The sequence below is a fragment of the Schizophyllum commune genome (genome assembly GCF_000143185.2).
Source record: "Schizophyllum commune H4-8 unplaced genomic scaffold SCHCOscaffold_5, whole genome shotgun sequence".
In the NCBI taxonomy this organism is placed as follows: Eukaryota; Fungi; Basidiomycota; class Agaricomycetes; order Agaricales; family Schizophyllaceae; genus Schizophyllum; species Schizophyllum commune.
The window spans coordinates 1,870,484-1,890,661 of NW_026089542.1; the positions used below are offsets into that span (position 1 = coordinate 1,870,484).

At 58.3% G+C, this 20,178-nt stretch overlaps 2 protein-coding genes across 2 annotated transcripts; both read left to right on the top strand.

The window, feature by feature from the left end:
* Positions 1-225: 225 nt before the first annotated feature.
* SCHCODRAFT_01166049 (AMP-binding-domain-containing protein) lies at positions 226-7,206 on the top strand (the record flags this gene model as incomplete). Its single annotated transcript, XM_003036641.1, has 6 exons — positions 226-514; positions 565-1,036; positions 1,091-3,098; positions 6,620-6,663; positions 6,713-6,913; positions 6,966-7,206. 6 exons carry the CDS (start codon positions 226-228, stop codon positions 7,204-7,206), a joined length of 3,255 nt encoding a protein of 1,084 aa, XP_003036687.1.
* On the top strand, positions 6,967-19,626 carry SCHCODRAFT_02666870 (AMP-binding-domain-containing protein; the record flags this gene model as incomplete). The annotated part of the gene is made up of 11 exons (XM_003036642.2): positions 6,967-7,165; positions 7,344-7,592; positions 7,646-7,848; positions 8,980-9,155; positions 14,260-14,313; positions 16,856-17,564; positions 17,614-17,958; positions 18,010-18,030; positions 18,083-18,800; positions 18,852-19,156; positions 19,204-19,626. 11 exons carry the CDS (start codon positions 6,967-6,969, stop codon positions 19,624-19,626), a joined length of 3,402 nt encoding a protein of 1,133 aa, XP_003036688.2.
* Between the last annotated feature and the right edge of the window lie 552 nt (positions 19,627-20,178).

The window sequence follows — 20,178 nt, forward strand, 5'->3', positions numbered from 1 at the left end:
ATGATCGTGCTCTCTGGCGACATCGCGACCATCGACGACGTACGCACGGCACGCAAGTCGTTCAAGGGTCACCTCGTGAACTCGTACGGCTCGTCGGAAACACACTTCACGTCCGGCTTCGCCGTCCCGATCCCGGATGCCTCTGAAGTCGAGTCGGACGGCTTGCCTGGCGCATACCGGAGGCTCAAGTCCGTCCCCGTTGGCCGGCCGTGGTCGAACATGGGCATGTACGTCCTGGATTCCCACCAGCGCTTAGTACCGCCAGGCATGATCGGGACCATGTACATCGCTTCGGAGGTGCTGGCGCGTGGCTACACGGAGGAGCGTCTGAACGAAGCATTCTATCCGGCGTCCAAGATCTCTAAGGCATGGGGCTTGACGCCCTCCCCGGAGGATAGGCGGCGCTTCTTCCGCAGCAGCGACCAGGCTCGCTGGCTCTGCGCGACAGGACAGCTGGAGTATATGGGACGCAATGATACGGAGGTCAACATCCGGGGGCAGCGTGTCGATCTGGGTCCGTGCGTCTCATCGTTCTCTCTCGCTGTAGCTGACCCTGACTTGCAGCCGGCGTCGATCATGCACTTCGCAAGAGCATCGAGATACTCGACGCCGTCACCGTCATTCAGCATGATCCTCAAGGCGCTGCTCTCCTTGTCTCTTTCGTCGTACCGAAGTTCGACGCGAAGGTCAATAAAGCCGGAGACCTTGCCGGCGCAGAGCAATCTCCCACCGACGTCTGGGCAGATGTTGGCGACTCCATCGAGTTCGAGAGGAAGTTGAAAGACGCCGTGTCCGCGATACTGCCCTCCTTCATGATCCCGTCCTTCATCGTTCCCCTGTCGCAGTTCCCGCAAACCATCACCGGCAAGATCGATCGCAAGGCGCTCACCTCGTGGACGCACCTCGTCGACTATGCGCGCGACGCAGACGGCAGTACGACGGTCGGGGGCGATGAAAGCACATCTGCGGTGGAGGAGATCATGATCGAGATCTTCAAGGAAGTGCTGCAGCGCAAGCAAGTGCGCGCGGACAACAGGTACGTTGACACCTTTCCGTGTCCTGCAGGCAGCTTTGCCTAACGCTTCCGTAGCTTCTTCCACCTTGGCGGACATAGCTTGCTCGCGACGCAGGTAATCTCGCGGATACGCAAAGCGCTCGGCGTCGACGACCGGCTAACTGTTCGAGCGCTCTTTGATGCCCCGACAGCCGGCGCTCTTGCTCAACTCGTCGAGTCTCTGCAAGACCAAGACTGCAAGGAGTCGAATGTGACCCCGGCCATCGCCATCAGTTACCAGCCTATCGAACGCCTCAGAGCGCAAGACTCATACACACTCTCCTACGCCCAAGAGCGTCTGTACTTCTTGGACCTTCTGCACCCCGGACAGACTGGCTACATCATTCCGCACGTTCTACGTATCGGCGGCACCTTGGACATACAAGCTCTTCGCGCAGCCTTCCATCGTCTACGCCAGCGACATGAGATGCTGAGGGTGACATACGAGGATAATCACGGCGTTATCGTCCAGCGCATCCATGCTTGCGACGAACAGGAATTACTCGTTGTTGACCTTACCCTCGACGCGAAGCCGGACGATACCTTACGGAAGATGCTACAAGCCGACAATGACGCATCACTCGACCTTCACAAAGACCTCCCCCTTCGGTTCAAACTCTATCGACTCGGGCCGGATACGCATGTCCTATGGATGGCTCTGCATCATCTTTCGACGGACGCATGGTCGGACAGGGTCATACAGCGCGAGCTTGGGCAGCTGTACGCCGCGTATCATACAGGCCTTCCTGCGAACCTTCCGGACCTCCCCATCACGTATATGGACTATGCCGCCTGGCAGCGTCAACCCGATCAGAGCGTTCGGCAGGAAGAGCAGCTGAAGTACTGGGTCGATACACTGCAAGGAAGCGTTCCCGCCGAGTTCCCGACCGACTTTGTGCGGCCTTCCGCTTTGTCCGCCCGCGCGGGGCTTGAGCGCATCGACATTCTCGGCGAGGACGCAACAGCGCTCGAGCGGTTCGCGGCCTCTATGAACTCCACGCCGTTCATTGTCTTGCTGTCCGCCCTGCGCACACTTCACTATCGCTTGACGGGCGTCGAGGACGCGACCTTGGGCAATCCAATCGCCAATCGCAACCGGATGGAACTGGAGGGCGTCGTAGGGTTCTTCGTCAATACACAGTCCATGCGCATACCACTGGAGGGAAAGATGTCGTTCCGTCAGCTTTGCGAGAATGTCCGGACGACTGCGGCGGCAGCCTACGAGGCACAGGATATCGCGTTCGAGCGCGTCGTACATGAGCTGCAGCCCGCTCGTGACCTGTCGCGCAATCCCATTGTGCAAGTCATGATCGCGGTGCACCCAGAGGAAGACTCGCATCTCGGAGACGACGAAGGGAGCGCGCTCGAAGTGCAGCAGGTCAACGTCGAGCCGGTCACTAGGTTCGATCTGGAGTTTCACTTCGTCAAGATGCGGAACGGCGAAGGATACGATGGGCGTCTTCTGTATAGTCGCGACCTTTACACTCCTGCATCGGCGGCGCGCCTATCCGAGCAGTTCAAGGCTATCCTTCGGCAGGCTATCGAAGCGGAGGAGAAATCGGTCGGCGCCGATATGGCCCTCGAAGAGTTCGTCTTCCCGGATGTCGTGAACTCGCTTGTGCAGTTCGGCCTGCTAGATGATACATCGTGTCCGTACCCGAGTGACAAGGGCTTGGGAGAGCTGTTCCGCATGTCGGCCTTGGCTCATGCAGATTGCGTCGCCGTCAAGGATGCAACCCGTGTGGTATCGTACAAGGAGCTGAACGCGTTATCAGACCGTGTGGCAAGGCATTTGCTATCCCTCAGACTTGCTCCAGAGACCTTCGTAGGACTGCTATGTGCACGCTCTGTGCACTATATCGCCGCGATCATCGGCATCCTCAAGGCCGGGCTGGCCTATCTCCCGCTTGATCCTCAATTGCCCCGCAACCGGCTGGTCACTCTCCTCAACGATATACCTCGCCACTCCGTCGTATATCACGACGCTAGCCTAGCCGAGCTCGATACGACCGGAATGGGCCACGACTTCGTCGACGTCCACGCTGTTCTCTCGGACACTAGCGCACAAGACTTGGCTGCAGCTGTGCAAGTAAGACTTTTGCAAAAGATGCCGATAACTGTCCGCGGACCTATTGCAAAAGTTGCGAATGTGTTATCGGCACAGCCACAGGCCCCGGCCAGGTCGCCGGGCAGCCTCCGGCTCGCGCCCGATGCGGTAGGCAGCCCCCCCTACTTTGCCGGTCGGGGTTTCCCGCCGCACGCGATGCGCGACGCGCGCCTCGCGCCGCCGCCCAAATTGATGCGCACGGCGCAGCTGTTGATGCGCCGCCTGCGCTGCAGTGGCTGTGCCGTCGACAGGGCGGCATCGCGACAAGCACCGTCGCTGCATCCTCACTCCTCGCGCGTGTTAGATACAAGAAAAAGATATATTATGGAGCTCATAAAAAACACCGAGGCGCAACGAGGGCATAGATTGTATATGAAGAACCCGCCGCCAGAAAGTTTTCGGCAGCGCGTAGCGTGAAGGGGGTAAGAGGGGGAGGGGGTAATGAAGGAGCTTGGCATGCGCGTCAAGCGCTATAGTATGCGCAAAGGGGAGGGGGGGCGGTAGGCAAAACTGCGGCTTGATACTACGGCGCATCGCGTCGTGTAGGCTGCGCAGCGCGTCGTGAGGCCGTGTGAGGCGGGCCCCGACTTCTCCCCAGTTCGCGCGCGAAGGTGCTGAGAAGGGAGAGCGGGAGGACCGCGGCACGCGCCCATTGTCATCGTGTAGGTGGCGCAAGACGATTGGCGAGATAGCCAGGGAGGCACGTGCCTCGTGCTCGCATCGTGCGCAGTGAGGAGTAGCCGAGGGGACGAGGGGCTTATTGTCGCTTCTTAGAGCGACGCGACGCGAGGGCATATGGGGAGGGGGCAAGATGATGGTGGGAGGGGGCGAGATGGTGGTAGGGACGGGTTGCTGCGTAGCCGATCGGGGCTCGGGCAGGCTATTGCGGGGACGTGAACGCGCGGCCGCATAGATAGAAAGTCAGTATAGAACCTCATAATGTACTTGTACACACACCTATAGCATTCCCTGCGCGGTGTCGCGGAGCTCTCGCAGCGGAGGTCTTGAGGCATCATACACAGTCGAGATACAGGCATATATGATGGTTTTTGACGCGGGCAAGGCGAGGGTATTGAAGACCGTCAATAAGGGATTATATGTGTGATGAGAGAGGGAGGGAGCGAGGGCATTTCGTAGGGTACAGTGGCGCGAGGAGGGTGGCGGTAGGAGTCGCGTAGTTCGGGTCCGCAAGATTGTGTCTAGGGACCGCCCGGATGCCGGTCCGGGCGTCCGAGAGCGGTCGTCGTCGTCGAAAACGACCCCGGGAACATGCGCGAAAGCTCTGGGGTATGAATTAAGCTCATGGAAGCTTGGGGAAGTACATATAGAGTATTCACACGAAGTTTCAACATAAGTCTATGCATAAAAGAGTCCTCAATCCACGAAACATTCAGATTTTTAGCCCCGAACGGAGTGTCCGTCGTTCTGCAATTTATCTGGCACTGGATATATTAAGAAGACTGTGTCACAAGCCATTAGCGTCTTACATCTACGATACAAAGCTTTTTTGAGGCCAATCCGAGCAGAAATGAATTAGGAATGGGCGAGAAGGTGTTTGATGAGTGGATGGCTGATGAATTCAAGATTCTGCACCTAAGCACCTTGAGGGTCGGACGCGACTTCAGCAAGCTACAAGCTACATGAAGTATCCGAAATTCGTCAGTCTATACTTCATGTAGTATACTACCGACAACTAGGCTTTTCCTTCTGCTCACTGACCTTCGGCCTGCATCCGAAGCCGTTGAAGGCAACGACGGCATCTAGATCACCTGTCGGATGCGTGAGGGGTTTATTTTGACCAAACGCCTCGTCATATACTCACCAAACTCGGTAGATGAGATCTACTGTATGTACAGTAATATTAAGTATGTTATATCTACAGATCGGAGTCCCTCGGCCTCCATCCGAGGTCGTCGAAGACGACGAGAACGAACATCGGGATTCGGGCCGATTGGCCGGCCCGCTCATCCGACGCGTTCGGCAGCGCTCACCCTTGTCTTCCACCTCCATCACGTCGCCGGCCGCCCTCCTCCGCTACACCACCCATCACGTCCCCGTCCCCGCTATCGCTCTGTCCCCTATCATCATCTACGCGACGCTCGCCCCGCCCGCCCCGCTGCCGCCAGCGCCATCATCCGACCACGTCAATTTTCCCTCAGTGGCGATGCAGACCAGGAGGCCGCGAACACGCCCTGTAACGCAACTTTTAAAGTCGTGCTCGAAGGATAGGAACGTATACAGGTGCGTGGCTATGCCCTACGCGCCCTGCCAGCACTAACAAATTTTCTTGGCCTTTACCTATCAACCTCGCACCACCCCACACACGATGCGCGTCCCCTCGCCGAGGGGCTCCCATCACCCTCTGCGCCCTTCCGACCTCTCTGTTCCCGCCTCCGACATTCGCAGCCGCGCTCTGTGCCCGCCCCGTCCGCTTGAGTCCCCACCGCACTGGCGAATTCGCGGCTCAGGGCTGGGTGCGGGGCGCAATGTGCGACGTCAAGGGACGCGTGGGGGCTTGCGGTGGATACGGGGGGCTGCCGCGCGGGGGCCGAACACGTGAATATGCAGCATACAGCTGCTGTGGGACTGCCGTTGGTCGCAGAGCTGCGCGTCCCCTCCACCTCCCACCCTCGAGCACGCTACGCAGTCGCTGCCAACGTGGTTTGCGACGCGTACGCGTGACACGTATCGCGTCGGTCTCGCGATGTGCAGGTTTCCGCGCGCGGCTTCGTGTTGCAATCCTCCCGACCTCCCCCGAGTTGCTACGTGCCCGCCACGGACGTGTCCTTTGACACGGAAGGGCGCACGAAGCTCGGGGGCTATCCCCCTACCCTTCTTTCCGCCCGCGCGCCATTCTCCTCCCCTCGCCGCTGCCGCCGCATACGGCTATCTCGCGCTCACCCAATGCGTCGTCCAAATCATGAACATCAGCACGCGTTACCTGCGCACCCCATGATCTCCTCCCTCATGACACGCCCTTGTGTTCGTGCTAGCCCTCCTCGGAGGACCGCGTGGCGTGGGGCTCGTCGGCAAAAATTTCTCGTCGGCTCTTCGTTTTGATTTCACACATATCGCTGTATATACGCGCCTTCATCTGGTACATAATCACAATCTGTATTGGACAGCAGCAGCAGCAGCGACGGCGGCGCGCGAGGCGCCGTCAGCCCGTCTTTCGGGTGTGGCTGTGCGAGCGCGAGGGGCGGCACATCAGCAGCGATGCGCGCGCATCAATTTGGGCAGCGGCGCGAGGCGCGCGTCGCGTGTCGCGTGCGGCGGGAAACCCCGACCGGCAAAGTCGGGGGGGCTGCCTACCGCATTGGGCGCGAGCCGGAGGCTGCCCGGCGACCTGGCCGGGGCCTGTGGCTGTGCCGATAACACATTCGCAACTTTTGCAATAGGCCCGCGGACAGTTATCAGCATCTTTTGCAAAAGACCTACCTGCACAGGTGTTGGCTGAGGCGTCTGTTGTCAATATCAATGGTCGAAACCTGGCTTATGCAATGTACGTGGCTTGTAGCCGTTTCCATTGGCATTGTCTCACGCTCTCGTAGGTACACAAGCGGCTCTACAGGTAAACCCAAAGCCGTCCTCATCGAACAGAGGTCGATTGCACGACTTGCGTACTCTCAGTCTGTTGTAGAACCTCGTCGGGGTCAGGTCTGGGCTCACATATCCAACACGGCCTTCGACTCCTCGACTTGGGAGATATGGGCGCCGTTGCTGAACGGCGGGACTGTGGTCTGCTTCGACAAGTCAGTGTACCCGTCACTGCAGGCCCTTCTTCGCATGCTGATCAGGCTCCAGGATGATCGTACTCGACTTCGATCTTCTCAAAGAAGCTTTCAAGGTGCATGGCGTAGATGTTGCGTTCTTGACGACGGCATTGGCGGCGAAGTGCCTGCACGAAACACCATCGATCATCAAGAACCTTGAGATCCTGGCTACTGGTGGCGAGACATGCGACCCACACGATTTGACCGCCATGAGCGAGATGATACGGGGCTGTGTTGCCCACGTTTATGGCCCGACGGAGAGCACAACGTAAGAAGTTGACGATGTCTTCGTCAAGTCGCTGACATGTTCCTAGATATGCCACCGTATATCGACTTGCCAGAGGCGAAAGATTCAATAGCATCGTCCCAATTGGCAGACCTCTTTCGAACACAACGGCCTTCATACTAGACGCACAACTCCGCTTGCTACCGGTCGGCGCAGTCGGCGACCTCTACTTGGGTGGCGACGGCCTTGCCAGAGGGTACGGAGATGAGGAGCAGACTCGGCGAGCCTTCGTCATCGCGCAACCTACAGGTTCGCCACTCCGTCTATACCGAACTGGCGACAGAGCGCGTTGGAGGACGGCCGATGGACAAATCGAATTCATGGGCCGAAGCGACAACCAAATCAAGCTCAGGGGTCAGCGCATCGAGCTGGGTAAGCGTTAGGAGGTTTGCTCGGTGTACGGCCCCAGCTGACCCGATTCGAAGGCGAGATAGAGCATGCCATACGGCAGCATCCCTCGGTGCAAACCGCGACTACGACTTTGCTCGAACGCGAAAATGTGGACAAGGCCATTGTTGCCTTCATTGTTCCTCGCTCCGCCGAGGAGGCGTCGCAGCTTACTGAGGACGATAAGGTTGACGGATGGGCTCAGATATTCGACAGCGATACTTATGCTGCGGTGCAAGATGTCGCTGCTGCTGATATCGGCCATGACTTCGTAGGATGGACGAGCATGCTCGACGGCAAAGAGATTCCTCATTCGGAGATGAGCGAATGGCTCGAGGACACCGTCCGCACTATCGTCGACTCCGGCAAGATTGACAACGTCGTCGAGATCGGCACGGGCAGCGGAATGATCCTCTTCAATCTCCAAGACCGCTTTACGACCTACACTGGAGTCGACCCTTCCCAGACTGCCGTGTGATTCGTCAATCGTGCGGTGTCGAACAAGGGCGATCTTGCCAACCGCGTGAAAGTTTGAATCGGGGCTGCGACCGACATCGCGAAATGGGTGACTGTCTGTCCGGACTTATTCATCATCAACTCCGTCGCGCAGTACTTCCCGAGCGGCGAGTACCTCGCGAGCACGATTAGAAGCGCAATCGACCTGTGCAACGGCAGACCGTCTCGCATGTTCTTGGGCGACATCCGTAGTTTGGCTCTTGGCGACTCTTTCTTCACATCATATGCGGCCCACCAATTACGCAGCGAAGGCGCAAACATATCCGCGGACCGATTGAAACGTCGCACTCGATTATTAGCCGATGCTCACACGGAACTCCTCGTCCATCCTGCGTTCTTCTTCGACCTGCAGAGAACTTGCGACGCTATATCCCATGTTCAGATCATACCGAAGAGGATGACTGCGATGAATGAACTAAGCCAATATAGATATCAAGTCGTGCTTCATTTCAACGCGTCCGACCTGCCCGTTCTTGATCTCGGTCCTGAACAATGGTACAACATCGACGAGCTCGCCTGGGACGTGAGCGTATTGGACGCCCGACTCGCCGCTCTTCCTCCTCGTGGAACTCTCGCACTGAAGAATGTGCCAAATGCGATGCTCAAGGAGACTCAAGACGATGGCATATCTTGGACTCCTTCGGCGATGCATGCCCTCGCGAAGGAGCGCGGATTGGGAGTCCAGTGTAGTTGGGCCAATCATGATAATCGCGGGAGTTTCGACGCTGTCTTCACAGGAGCCGAGGCGGCCCAAGGGCTATACCGCTTTCCTGAGCCATCTTCGTGGCCTTGTGGTTCAACCAACGATCCTGCCAATGCCATTCTCAAGCAATCCATCGACCTTGCCGACCTGAAGGACTATCTCCGCTCAAAGCTGCCGAGTTACATGATACCCTCGCCATTCGAAGTCATACGCCAATTCCCGGTCACCGTCAATGGTAAAGTCGATAAACGTGGCCTCCTGGCTATGATCTCGGGCAAGGATGACTTGCGGGTGCAAGTGGCACATGTCGATCCTTCAACCGATCTAGAGTGCGGGAGCTCTGGGCCCGCGAGTGGGGATCTCACCAGTCGAGCGGGTAGGAGTGAGCGCGAAGTGGTCGCCCGTTGGCGACAGTCGGGCGCGCGGGAGCGCTCGGCTAGCGTGTAGTGCGCGTGTTACGACGCGCGCGCGTGAGATCAAATAATTGAGTGCCCGCGTCGGAGTATAACTCTACGACGAGGCGGGAGGCAACCCTTCCGGTGCCTGCTGCTCAGAGCCTCTCTCCGAGGAGGCTAAGTTGAGCTGCAGACGATGGTAAGAGTGAAGATGATGATTATTCCCAATGCGGCAGGCCGCCTTGCGGCCTGCGAAGTATCTAATCTAATCTACAATATACGTGAAAGACGAGCGAAAGAAAATATGTACGTGCGAGCGTGACTCGAGAGTACCAGGATAGGGTCTCGGGCCAGGTTCCCCACAAAGCCCCCCACTCTCGAGGTGCGTGAGTACACCGCAAGCCATCAGGTCGTAAGCAGCATCAAGGACTCGGCGGGATGAGAGAAAAAAAGGAAAAGGAAAATTTCCCCCTTTTCGTCGTCTATGTCGTGTCTCCGCGAACGTCATGTCATGAGTGTGAGGGAGTGCGGGGTGTGCGCGCGCGTCCTTGGGTAGAGCCAACTGATCATGCTGCCGGCGTGTGCCGCCTCTAACACCCTGCCTGCTATGCGGGTTTCCGGCTGCCATGTCGTATTGTCCTTTGAAGGCGGCAGCTCGTCTTCGCTGCGCTCTGCCGGAGATATGCCGCTGACTTGGCTCTTCCGTGCTGACGCTGATCTTCGCAAGTCCTTTCCATCGCTTCGCTCGCTGCCGACGGCCTCTCCTTACCCTCGGCCGTCGTCTTCTACGCACCCCAGGCATAGCCGCTAGCAGGACCTTTAGGTTCTCTGAGCGTGGCGCACCTCCATCGGGTAAGTGGCCGTGTCCCGCTGGCCATAGCGCCAACGCTGTGACGCTCGTCATATCTTCCTCGCGTACAGAGGGGAGTACCTCCCCCTGGGCCCCCCCATTCGCAGTGCGCACTCGGGGATCCGGGGGTGTGCTGCGAATGTAAACCCCATTGATTAGCGTTCGCGAGCGAGCCGGGAAAGGCGTAGACGATGGCACATCAAACACGAACACGGAGAGAAGCGAGCTGAGCTGAGTCAAGTATAGGCGATATGTTTGAGAGCGGAGTCGGCGGCTGGGGCGGGCGGAAGGTACTGGCGCCGATCGCGCGCATGGAAAGCGGCGCTGCGAAGAGTGATAGAGGGAGGCGTGAAGCTGGCGCTCGGTATCATCGGCGTCGCCGGGCTGAGATACCGGAATCAGGTAGCTTGCCCAGATACTGCAAGGCGCGTCCTTCCTGCCGTGGTCCTGATGTGTGCGAGACGTGTTGATTCTCGCTCGGCTCTCTTGATTCCTCAGCCCCCCAGCGTCGTAATTGTGCGGAAAGGCCATGAAGAATGTCCAGCGGCAACCAGCCCTCAGGTACTCCGAGTGCGAGGTTCTGGATGGATAGCGGTGAGATATCAACAGCTCTTCTGGGGCGGGGCGCAATTGCAGAACATCCGTCGTGGCCTGCGCGCGGAGGGGAATTTGCCGAATTCTGTGTACAAGCACGGCTGGAAAGTCTTGACCGACAGCCAAACAGTGCTGATTCGCTACGAGAAACGGTGGATACGGCTGGGAAAGTGCTTCCACTGGCTCCGCGAGCAGCTCCATCGCAAGGGGATCTTGGACAAGAGCTTGAGGTGAGTTGCCTCGCGTCGTTCTGGACGAGTCGATGCACAATAGCTTGCATGCGCCACTAGGCCGGAGAAACGGACGGTCAAACCAGCAGCTGCAACTAGTCGGCCCCCCAGTCTCCATCCCCGCACGAATTGGCGCGCGTGTCACCCTCCGTAGACTGAGAAGGTACGTTCTCTTCGGCCTGGAGAGCTGGCGGCATCGTTGATCCATGCTCGCCTCAGGGTTATGAATAATCTCGCCGGCGTACGCGAACGAGTGCTTGATGAGCGGCGCCGAGTACGATAGGACGCGAACATCGAGGAGTTGTGCGCCATTCACAGGTCGGGCTGGCGATTCCTGGTTGGCACTGAGCGCTCCTCCACTCGCGCCACACGGGCGGAAACTTGTATTTGCGCGCTGGGCGTGCACCTCTACTTTTCGGGAATGCATGCGAGTGGGCAAGGGCGAGGCTGCTTGAGCATCGCAGACATCCGAGAGATGGGCACCTCCTGAAGATGCGATGCGCGTCAGTCTCCCGGGATCGCTACGGCATCTCAGTGCGTAGCCTGTGCCGCTGTCTACGTTTGTCAGGCCAACCATCCCTACAGGTCGCAGAGTCGCGTCTGGGAATGGACTGCAGTCCTTGTCCGAGGCGTCCGAAAACTCGACTTGGCCGAGCGACGAGGCACGCAGCAGCTCTTCGACACTGTCAACCCCGTTTTGGTCGTTCCTCGGTGAGAGCTCCTTCTCTTCGTGTGCTACCAGGGTCTCGACGCCCTTGCAGGACGAGGCCACCGTCTGTCCCCCTGCATTCACGCGCTTCCAGTCGCTCGCACCGTGCTCTAGGGGCTTAGGGACCCATCCGTGCTCACGAGTAAGAAGGCGGAGGCGAGATGCGCTTGGCGGTGCTGTGTCCGCGACATTTGGTCGATGCGAGAGCCCTTTTCCGTTCTCCGCCCTCCACAAATTCATGCATTTGCGAGGTGAGCTTGCAATTTGCTGAGCAAAATCGAGAGCGTCAATCTCGCGCAGCGGCAACTTGAGGGTGACTCGACACCCCCGTGCCCGCCGATCTGCACTATCAGGACCGCTTCTGGCCATTGACCGATGAGACGACAGAAGGAGAGGAGCGGCGGACTCGGGCGGAACGGTATGAGAGCGCGAGTGCGAAGCGGGCTGACAGCTAACCAGGCTCGAGCGATCCGAGGTCTTGTTGGATGGCTCACGCGCTGCAGGAATGCGCCGCGCGGTGGGCAGCAATGACGAGAGGCCGTAAGCGCCTGGTTGCGGAACGAACCATTGGCCGCTTGAGTCCTGAAAATGTGTGCGGCTCTTGCTACAATCTCGTTGGCTGCTTTGAGGTGAGTGTTCGGGTGCGTCGCGAGAGCTACGCGACCTGATCTCTGTGCGCCGCTTGCCCGTAGCATGGATACGGACCGAAGGGTCTGGGACTGTCGCGGCGGCATCTGATTCAGCACCCTGCGGTAAGCACTTCCCCGCATCGCGCAAGCTTTCGGGTTTGCCATCTCGTCGAGATGAGGCCAACACCTGCCCCCCAGCGTACACGCGCGGACAGTCTTGAGCGGAGGCTTGACTAGACGCCTCCCAGGGCGTGCGGCGAGGGTTCCCGCCAGTCGTATCCGATTTGGCTATTCGAGGTGAGCCTTCCTCAACGTCGCGAGCGTCAAAAGATCTTATGTCCTCGCAGACCGAAATCGCCATTCTCCCCCGAAGACGCACGCGCTTCAGGCCGCTCCCGCCGTCGTTCTGCAGCTCAGAGGCCTGATGGCGCTCAGAGGCGTGAGATTGAAGGCCAGATACGCCCTCCGCTGCGGAGTCCGCGACCTCGAGCCGAGGTGAGTGCCCTTTCTTGCCCAGCACAATGCGCGGATTGATGCCTTCACATGGGGATCCCGCCGTCTGCTCACCTTCACCCAGAGTGCTAGCGTCGTGTAGCGATGAGACCGTTGGCTGCTCCCGTGCTCGCCAGTCCGTCTTGTCGGAGTCGCTTTTGCTCGGAGGCCCGCTAGATAACGGAAGGAGAGGAGCAGTGGACGGGACAGTAGCAAAATGGTGCGGGCCCGAGCCGTTTGAGGCCATCTCGTCGGTCGTCGCGCGAGCTGCCCGGCTGCGAGGCGCTGAGCATGGCGATGGCAGGAGGCTGTGAGCGCCTGCTTGCGGAGCGCGGCACTGACCGTCCGAGTCCGGAGACTGTGCGGTGTTCTCCTGATCACAGTCGCGTTCGGCGCTTTGAGGTGAGCATTCCCGAATTTTGCGAGAGCTACACGAGCTTATTCCTGAGAGCGGCTCGACCATAGCGGGAGTACAATCCGAGTCGTCCGGAACTGTCGTGATGGTATCCGATCCGGTGCTCTGCGGTGAGCACCTCCCCGCGTCGTGCGAGCTTTCGGGTCTGTCGTCTCGTTGAGACGAGGCTAGCACCTGCCCCCCAGCGTACACTTGCGGGCGGTCTTGAGCGGGAGCTTGACTTGACGCCTCCCAGTGTGAGCGGTGAGGACTTCCGTGAGGCGAGTCTTTCTCGCACTTGCTGATGCTTTTGTCTCGCGAGTCAGCCTCGACGGCGCCGACCTCCTGCCGTGACGAGGCCTTCAACCACCCGTGCGCTCGCCAATCTGCGCTGTCAGGACCGCTTTCGGACGTTGACGGATAAGACGACCGAAATGGAGGAGCGGCGGATGGGACAGTAGCAGAGCGCGGACGCGAAGTGGACTGGCCGCTGCGTAAGCTCGAGTCGTTCGAGTTCGTTTTGTCGGGCGGCTCGCAAGTGGCTTGGCGGCGCAGCGCGGTGGCGGGCGATGGCGAGAGGCCGCCAGCGCTTGCTCGCGGAGGGTGGCAGTGGCCATCCGAGTCCAGGAACTGCACGGGGTTCTCACCACGATCGCGCTTGGCGATGCTCTTGCTTCGCAAGCCGGCATTCAGGGTGCCGGCCTCCCGCAGCGACAAAGTTGCAGGCTGCCCGCGCGTTCGCCAATCCGCGCTATCCGGACCGCTTCCAGACGTTGACTGGCGACATGACCTTAGGAGAGGAGCGGCTGACGGGACCCTAGAAGAGGGCGAACGATGGGAAGTGGGCAGGCTGGAGCTGTTCAAGGTCGCCTTGTCGGGTGGCTCGCGAGCTGCATGGATGCGAGTCGCGGAGGAGGGCGATGGCGAGAAGCTGTCGGGACTGGCTCGCAGCGCGCGGCACCCACCCTCCGAGTCCGAAAACTGCGCGGGATTATCACAAGCGTGTTCGGCGCGTTGAGGTGAGTTCTCTGGCGTGTCGTGCGAGCTATGCGAGCTGATTCCTACGTGCGGCCTGACCATAGTGGGAGTACCACTCGAAGAGCTCGGGCTTGTCGGCTTCTCGCGAGATCGGCGGGGCAGCGCGACACTTGTCGAGTCGCGCGCATCTGCCGAAGGTCTGCAGGCGACGCCTTCGTCACTTCGCAGCTGGACATGGTCCCTGGCGACGACTTGATACAGATCATCCGCTCGCATTCGAGAGGGCTTCCCCGGGCGAGAGCGCGGGTCAAGATCTTTCGATTTTGCATCTGGTCCAGTGTCTTGAGGTGGGAGTTTCCCCGTGTCGCGCGAGCCTCGGGAGCTGCCGTCTTTTCCAGACGAGACCAGCGCAGTCTGCCCCTCAACGTTCGCCCGCCCGTGGTCGCCTTGAGCCAAACCTTGACGATGGGCCCTCGAGCGCAGGTCAGAATCTTCGGATTTCGCATCCAGTCCCTCATGTTGAGGCAAGAGTTTCTCCATGATGCGCGAGTCTAGGAAGTTGACGTCTCTTCCAGATAAGTCCAACGCGGTCTGGCCCCCAGCGTTCGCGCGCAAGCGGTCGCCTCGAGCTAAAGCATGAGGATGCGCCTCCGAGTGCGCGCGAGCATCATCCACTTGCAATTCCAATCTGCTATCTTGAGGTGAGAACTTCCCCGAGTTGTGTGAGCCCCGGGACTTGACGTCTTTTACAGATGAGACCGGGGCAGGCTGCCCCCCAGCCTTCGCGCGCATGCGGTCGTCTTGAGCCGACGCTTGACGAGGGGCCGCCGAATGCAGGCAAAGATCCTCCGCTTTCGTGTCCAATCCATTGTTTCGAGGCGAGAAAGACACCGTGTCGCGCGAGCCCTGGAATTTGGTGTCATGCAAGTGTGATGAAGACTTATGACTCGAGGTGCAGTCCGCCCTTTCGTTCTTGCCACGCGAAAAGCCATGTTCATTGATCCCTCTAGGAGCGCAAAAGGTATCCCCGTCCAACGTAGGCTTCTTGACAGGCCCATGGTCATTGGAGGAGCTCATGAACTGGCTTTCAGGCCCTGGAGTCGAGACGCGTCTCGATGATAACTTCTCCATTATCCGGCCACGATATTCTCTGTATGTACGGATCGCCATGGAGCATCGCATGACCAGATAACCGCAGGCTACGGAAGCGCCCGAGAGAGACTTGGGACCAAAGAATTGATTCACCAGAAAGCCATTTGGGCCCTCGAACCGCCAAGCCGGTGGGGGGTCGTCCATATCATCCGCTGCGGCCACCACAAGGTCATCAAGCATTGCCTGCAGGGTGCGAACCAAGCCAGAGACCAGTGACTGAAACTCCGCGCGAAAGCAGTAGTGACGGCCACTCCCCGCGGATGTACATCCGTCGACGTTGAGCTCGGACAAGAGGTCCCCTCGCATGAGAGCTCGCAGCGTTTCCCGAAGCGTGTCCGGGTAGCCTACAGGTGTCGAGAAATCTCGTCGTTCATATAGGTTGTACTCGAAGTGGTTGAGGATCTGCTGGCGTCTCGCGCGCAGACTTGCGGCACGGGCAGTCCGATGCGAGCTGTCCCTGGACATGATGTAGTGTGCAAGCAACTCGACGAGAGTTGAACAACTGTTCGCGGAAACCGCTAGCAGATGTTCAGGCGGTTCGCGGAAGCCGCTAGCCAGCCGTCACTCGCCAAGTGCAAGTATCTTGGGGACAGAGGAGGCGAGACAGCAGGAGACAAAGCTGCACTCGTGAATGCAAAGAGGTCGTCTCTTGGCGAGAGTTGAACGCCGGTTCGGTGGTATCCACCTCACCCACGTTCGGCGGCTCGCGGTAACCGCTGCACCAACCTCTCTCGTCGAGTACGTGCCTCTTCCGTAAAATGCGCAATAGAGCGAAGCGTTGAGGAAGAGGAGATGTTGTGTGAAGATAAGAGTCGAGGGATCCACCTGGTGTACCACCAGACCAACCCCTCTAGCCCGCTCGCGGTAACCGCGAACCGACGTTACTCTCCAGACAGTGTATGATAGAGAAAGAGCTCGCGCGAGCAGAGGCGAGTTAGATGACCGCCTCAATGGCGCGAGAGCAGGCGTGCGAGTCGGCGAGTGTCGGAAGTCGAACACGCGCCCGATCGCGCGAGAGCGTAGACAATGGAATACTCGACTGGGATCCCACAGTGTCCACTTTGCGGGAGCTCTGGGCCCGCGAGTGGGGATCTCACCAGTCGAGCGGGTAGGAGTGAGCGCGAAGTGGTCGCCCGTTGGCGACAGTCGGGCGCGCGGGAGCGCTCGGCTAGCGTGTAGTGCGCGTGTTACGACGCGCGCGCGTGAGATCAAATAATTGAGTGCCCGCGTCGGAGTATAACTCTACGACGAGGCGGGAGGCAACCCTTCCGGTGCCTGCTGCTCAGAGCCTCTCTCCGAGGAGGCTAAGTTGAGCTGCAGACGATGGTAAGAGTGAAGATGATGATTATTCCCAATGCGGCAGGCCGCCTTGCGGCCTGCGAAGTATCTAATCTAATCTACAATATACGTGAAAGACGAGCGAAAGAAAATATGTACGTGCGAGCGTGACTCGAGAGTACCAGGATAGGGTCTCGGGCCAGGTTCCCCACATAGAGCGTCGCATACTTGGTGTCTTCGAGGACGTGCTTGGGCAGGGGAACATCAGCGTGGATGCTAGGTGAGAGAAGTCCTGCAGTATGTGAAGTGCACCACCAGGCTGACTTAGTCCCAGTTTCTTTGACGTAGGCGGTCACTCGTTGTTGGCTACGAAAGTCGTGTCTCGTCTTCGACGCATCTTGAACCTGCAGGTTGGCGTGCGGGACCTCTTCAACCTTCCGTCGGCGCGCAAACTTGGGATAGAACTTTCAACTAGACAAGGATCAAGTTCCTCGGCGCAGGGTCCGATAAGCAGGCTTTCCCCAGGGGACTTCGCGCCTTTATCTGCATCCCAAGCACGCCTCATGTTCCTTGATCAGCTCAACCCAGGGAATAATTGGTGGTACATCAACGTGCCGCTTCGGTTGCGGGGAAATGTGAACTTCGACGCCCTCCAGCAAGCATTCAACGATCTCCGGCAACGACACGAAGCTTTGCGCAGCACGTTTCCTATCGTGGACGGCTCTCCAGCTATGAAAGTCTTGGACTTCGACCCACTGCCTCTCTCCTACACATCGTTCCGTCAGATGCCAGATCCCGAGGCGGCTCTCGCGGGCGCTCTGAAGCTCGAGAACGATAAGGCCTTCAATCTAGCCTTTGATATTCCCTTCAGAATCCATCTCTTCGCCTTGCGCGACGACGAACATGTACTGTCGTTAACCTTGCATCATATCGTATACGACGGCTTCTCTCTGGACATCATCAAACGTGAACTCGCCGAGCTGTACTCATGCGCACTGATTGGAACGTCGCATTCCCTTCCGTCTCTGCCTATCCAGGTACGTTCATTTAAGGTGACTTTGCTTTTCCGCTCTAAATTTGAATCAGTATCGCGACTATGCTGCGTGGCTGCACGAGCCTGCTCAACAAGCAGAGCAGCAGCGACAGCAGGAGTTTTGGAAGCAAGAATTAGGTGGTAGTGTACCCGCTGAGTTCCCTCCGGATTACGCTCGCCCGCGAGTCCTTGGTTATGAGGCTGGTCTTCAGAAGTTCAATATCAGTACCTCGACTTCGATCCGTCTAGAAGAGACGTGCAAGACGTTGGGCACGACCCCATTCATGACACTGCTTGCTGTCTTCAGAATATTGCACTACCGCATGACGGGCGTACCGGACGCTCTCATAGGTACACTCAATGGCAACCGATCTCGCAAAGAAATAGAGGGACTCATAGTGAGTGCTTCTTCACCTTTTTTATGTAGGTTATCTAACACGACCATGTAGGGCTTTTTCGTGGATACGCAGGTATTGCGACGGGCATCATGACTATGTTCTCTCTTTGACGTTGATCTTGCAGGCCCTTCGTATACTCGTCGACGACACCACCACATTTGCTGGTCTGGCACAGGGCACACGTGAAGTCGTCACGAAAGCGTTCGAACACGCAGATGTGTCATTCGACAGGATCGTCGACTCATTGCACCCGGCCCGCGACCTCTCTCGCAATCCTGTCGTTCAAGTTATATTCGCCGTACATTCTTTCAACTATGACTCCTGGGACGTCTTCCCCAGCGTTGAGACAACGGCGTCAGACCCTCGACCAACAACCCGGATGGATCTCGAACTGCACATCTACAAACGCGCCAGCGACAACACCTATGAGGGCCACTTGTTATACAACCTTGGACTGTACTCAGAAGCGTGGGCAAAGAATTTCACGTCGGCGTTCCTGGACCTCCTCAACAGCGCTCTCGCTCATCTCGACATACCCGTCGCTGACCTTGTGTTCTGCGACGCGCCTCAAGGTCTGCGAGAGCGCGGACTCTTGTCACCCAATCGTACGGATTACCCGCAGGACATGACCGTCGTCGATCTATTCCATGAGATGGTGACCGAGTATCCTTCGCACGTTGCAGTCGTCGATGGTACGGGAAGCTACACCTATCAACAGATCGACGCGGCCTCCGAGGGCATTGCCGAGCTTGTCTTGGAGTATCTACCCTCGCAAGTCGCTGAAAGTACGGTCGGCATCTTCTCCCAGAGATCCGCTCTGAATGTCGCTGCCATGTACGGAGGTCAGTAAAAGTGTCTATCGATGTATCGATATACTAATTTGGCCACGATAGTCCTCAAGGCTGGATTAGCGTATGTGCCCCTGGACCCTGCCCTACCAACCGCTCGTCTGCGTGATCTACTCGAGGACAATACAGGACCTAAGCTTCTGCTCCAATGCACGTCGCAAAACTTACCCGAGCTCGATGTCGAAGGGTGCACCGTACTGGATATCAATGACTTCCTGCAGCCCAATCGGTTGCTCGCCTCAGGGATCCGGAAGTTGCATGGACACCATTCGCGTCTGCCTGTCCACCCTCGAAGTCTCGCGTACATCATGTTCACCTCCGGTAGCACCGGCCGTCCGAAAGGCGTCATGGTGAGCATTGACTGCACCCGTTTAGCATTGCACTGATCTTCGAACAGGTTGAGCATAGAGGCATCGTGCGTCTCGTTCGCAACACCAACATCACGGATATCCAACCTGGTCAAAGGGTTGCTCATCTGTCCGCCCTGTCCTTCGATGCATTGACGTTCGAGATCTTCTCTACGCTATCCAACGGCGGGACCTTGGTCACCTTGGACAAGATGACGCTTCTGAACTCAAAAGCTCTGGCGACATTCGCGGAGGAACAGAAGATTGAGATAGCGTACATGACCGCGGCGCTCTTTTCGCAATTTGTCCGGTCGTCGCCGCGCTTCCTCACGCAGCTTGACCTTATCATAACAGGTGGCGATGTGGTCGAGGTGGAGGATGTCGCTGAGGCATACCGCTTGGCTGTCAAGAGAGTCATTGACGCGTTTGGACCGACAGAGGTAGTGCTTCATCAGCGTTCCTATGCATATTGAGCTGAACCACGCCAGGATACCGTCTGGAGTACCTTCTATGAGGTCCCTCGTAATAAGAAAGACTTCCCTCGTTCGGTACCAATCGGCAAATCAATCTCAAACAGTTGGGCCTTCATTGTCGACGGCAACCGTCGGCTCGTTCCCATGGGCGTGATCGCACCTGTGCAGGTAGGTCTTTTGCAAAAGATGCTGATAACTGTCCGCGGGCCTATTGCAAAAGTTGCGAATGTGTTATCGGCACAGCCACAGGCCCCGGCCAGGTCGCCGGGCAGCCTCCGGCTCGCGCCCAATGCGGTAGGCAGCCCCCCCGACTTTGCCGGTCGGGGTTAGTGTTGCCGACGGTCGAGGTTGGGCGTGGGGCGGGTCCGATACCATCAAAATGCTAGAACGGGGTTGGGTTGGGTTCGGACCCGGGCTAACCCACCCCTAATTTCAAATTCTCGGACGCTCGTGTCGGCGGTCGGATGATCGGCACCTGCCGAGGTCACGCATTGCCTGATGTTCGACTTTGCGCGACGGCGCTACACAGTGCTTGTGCTCCGCGGTTCGCTG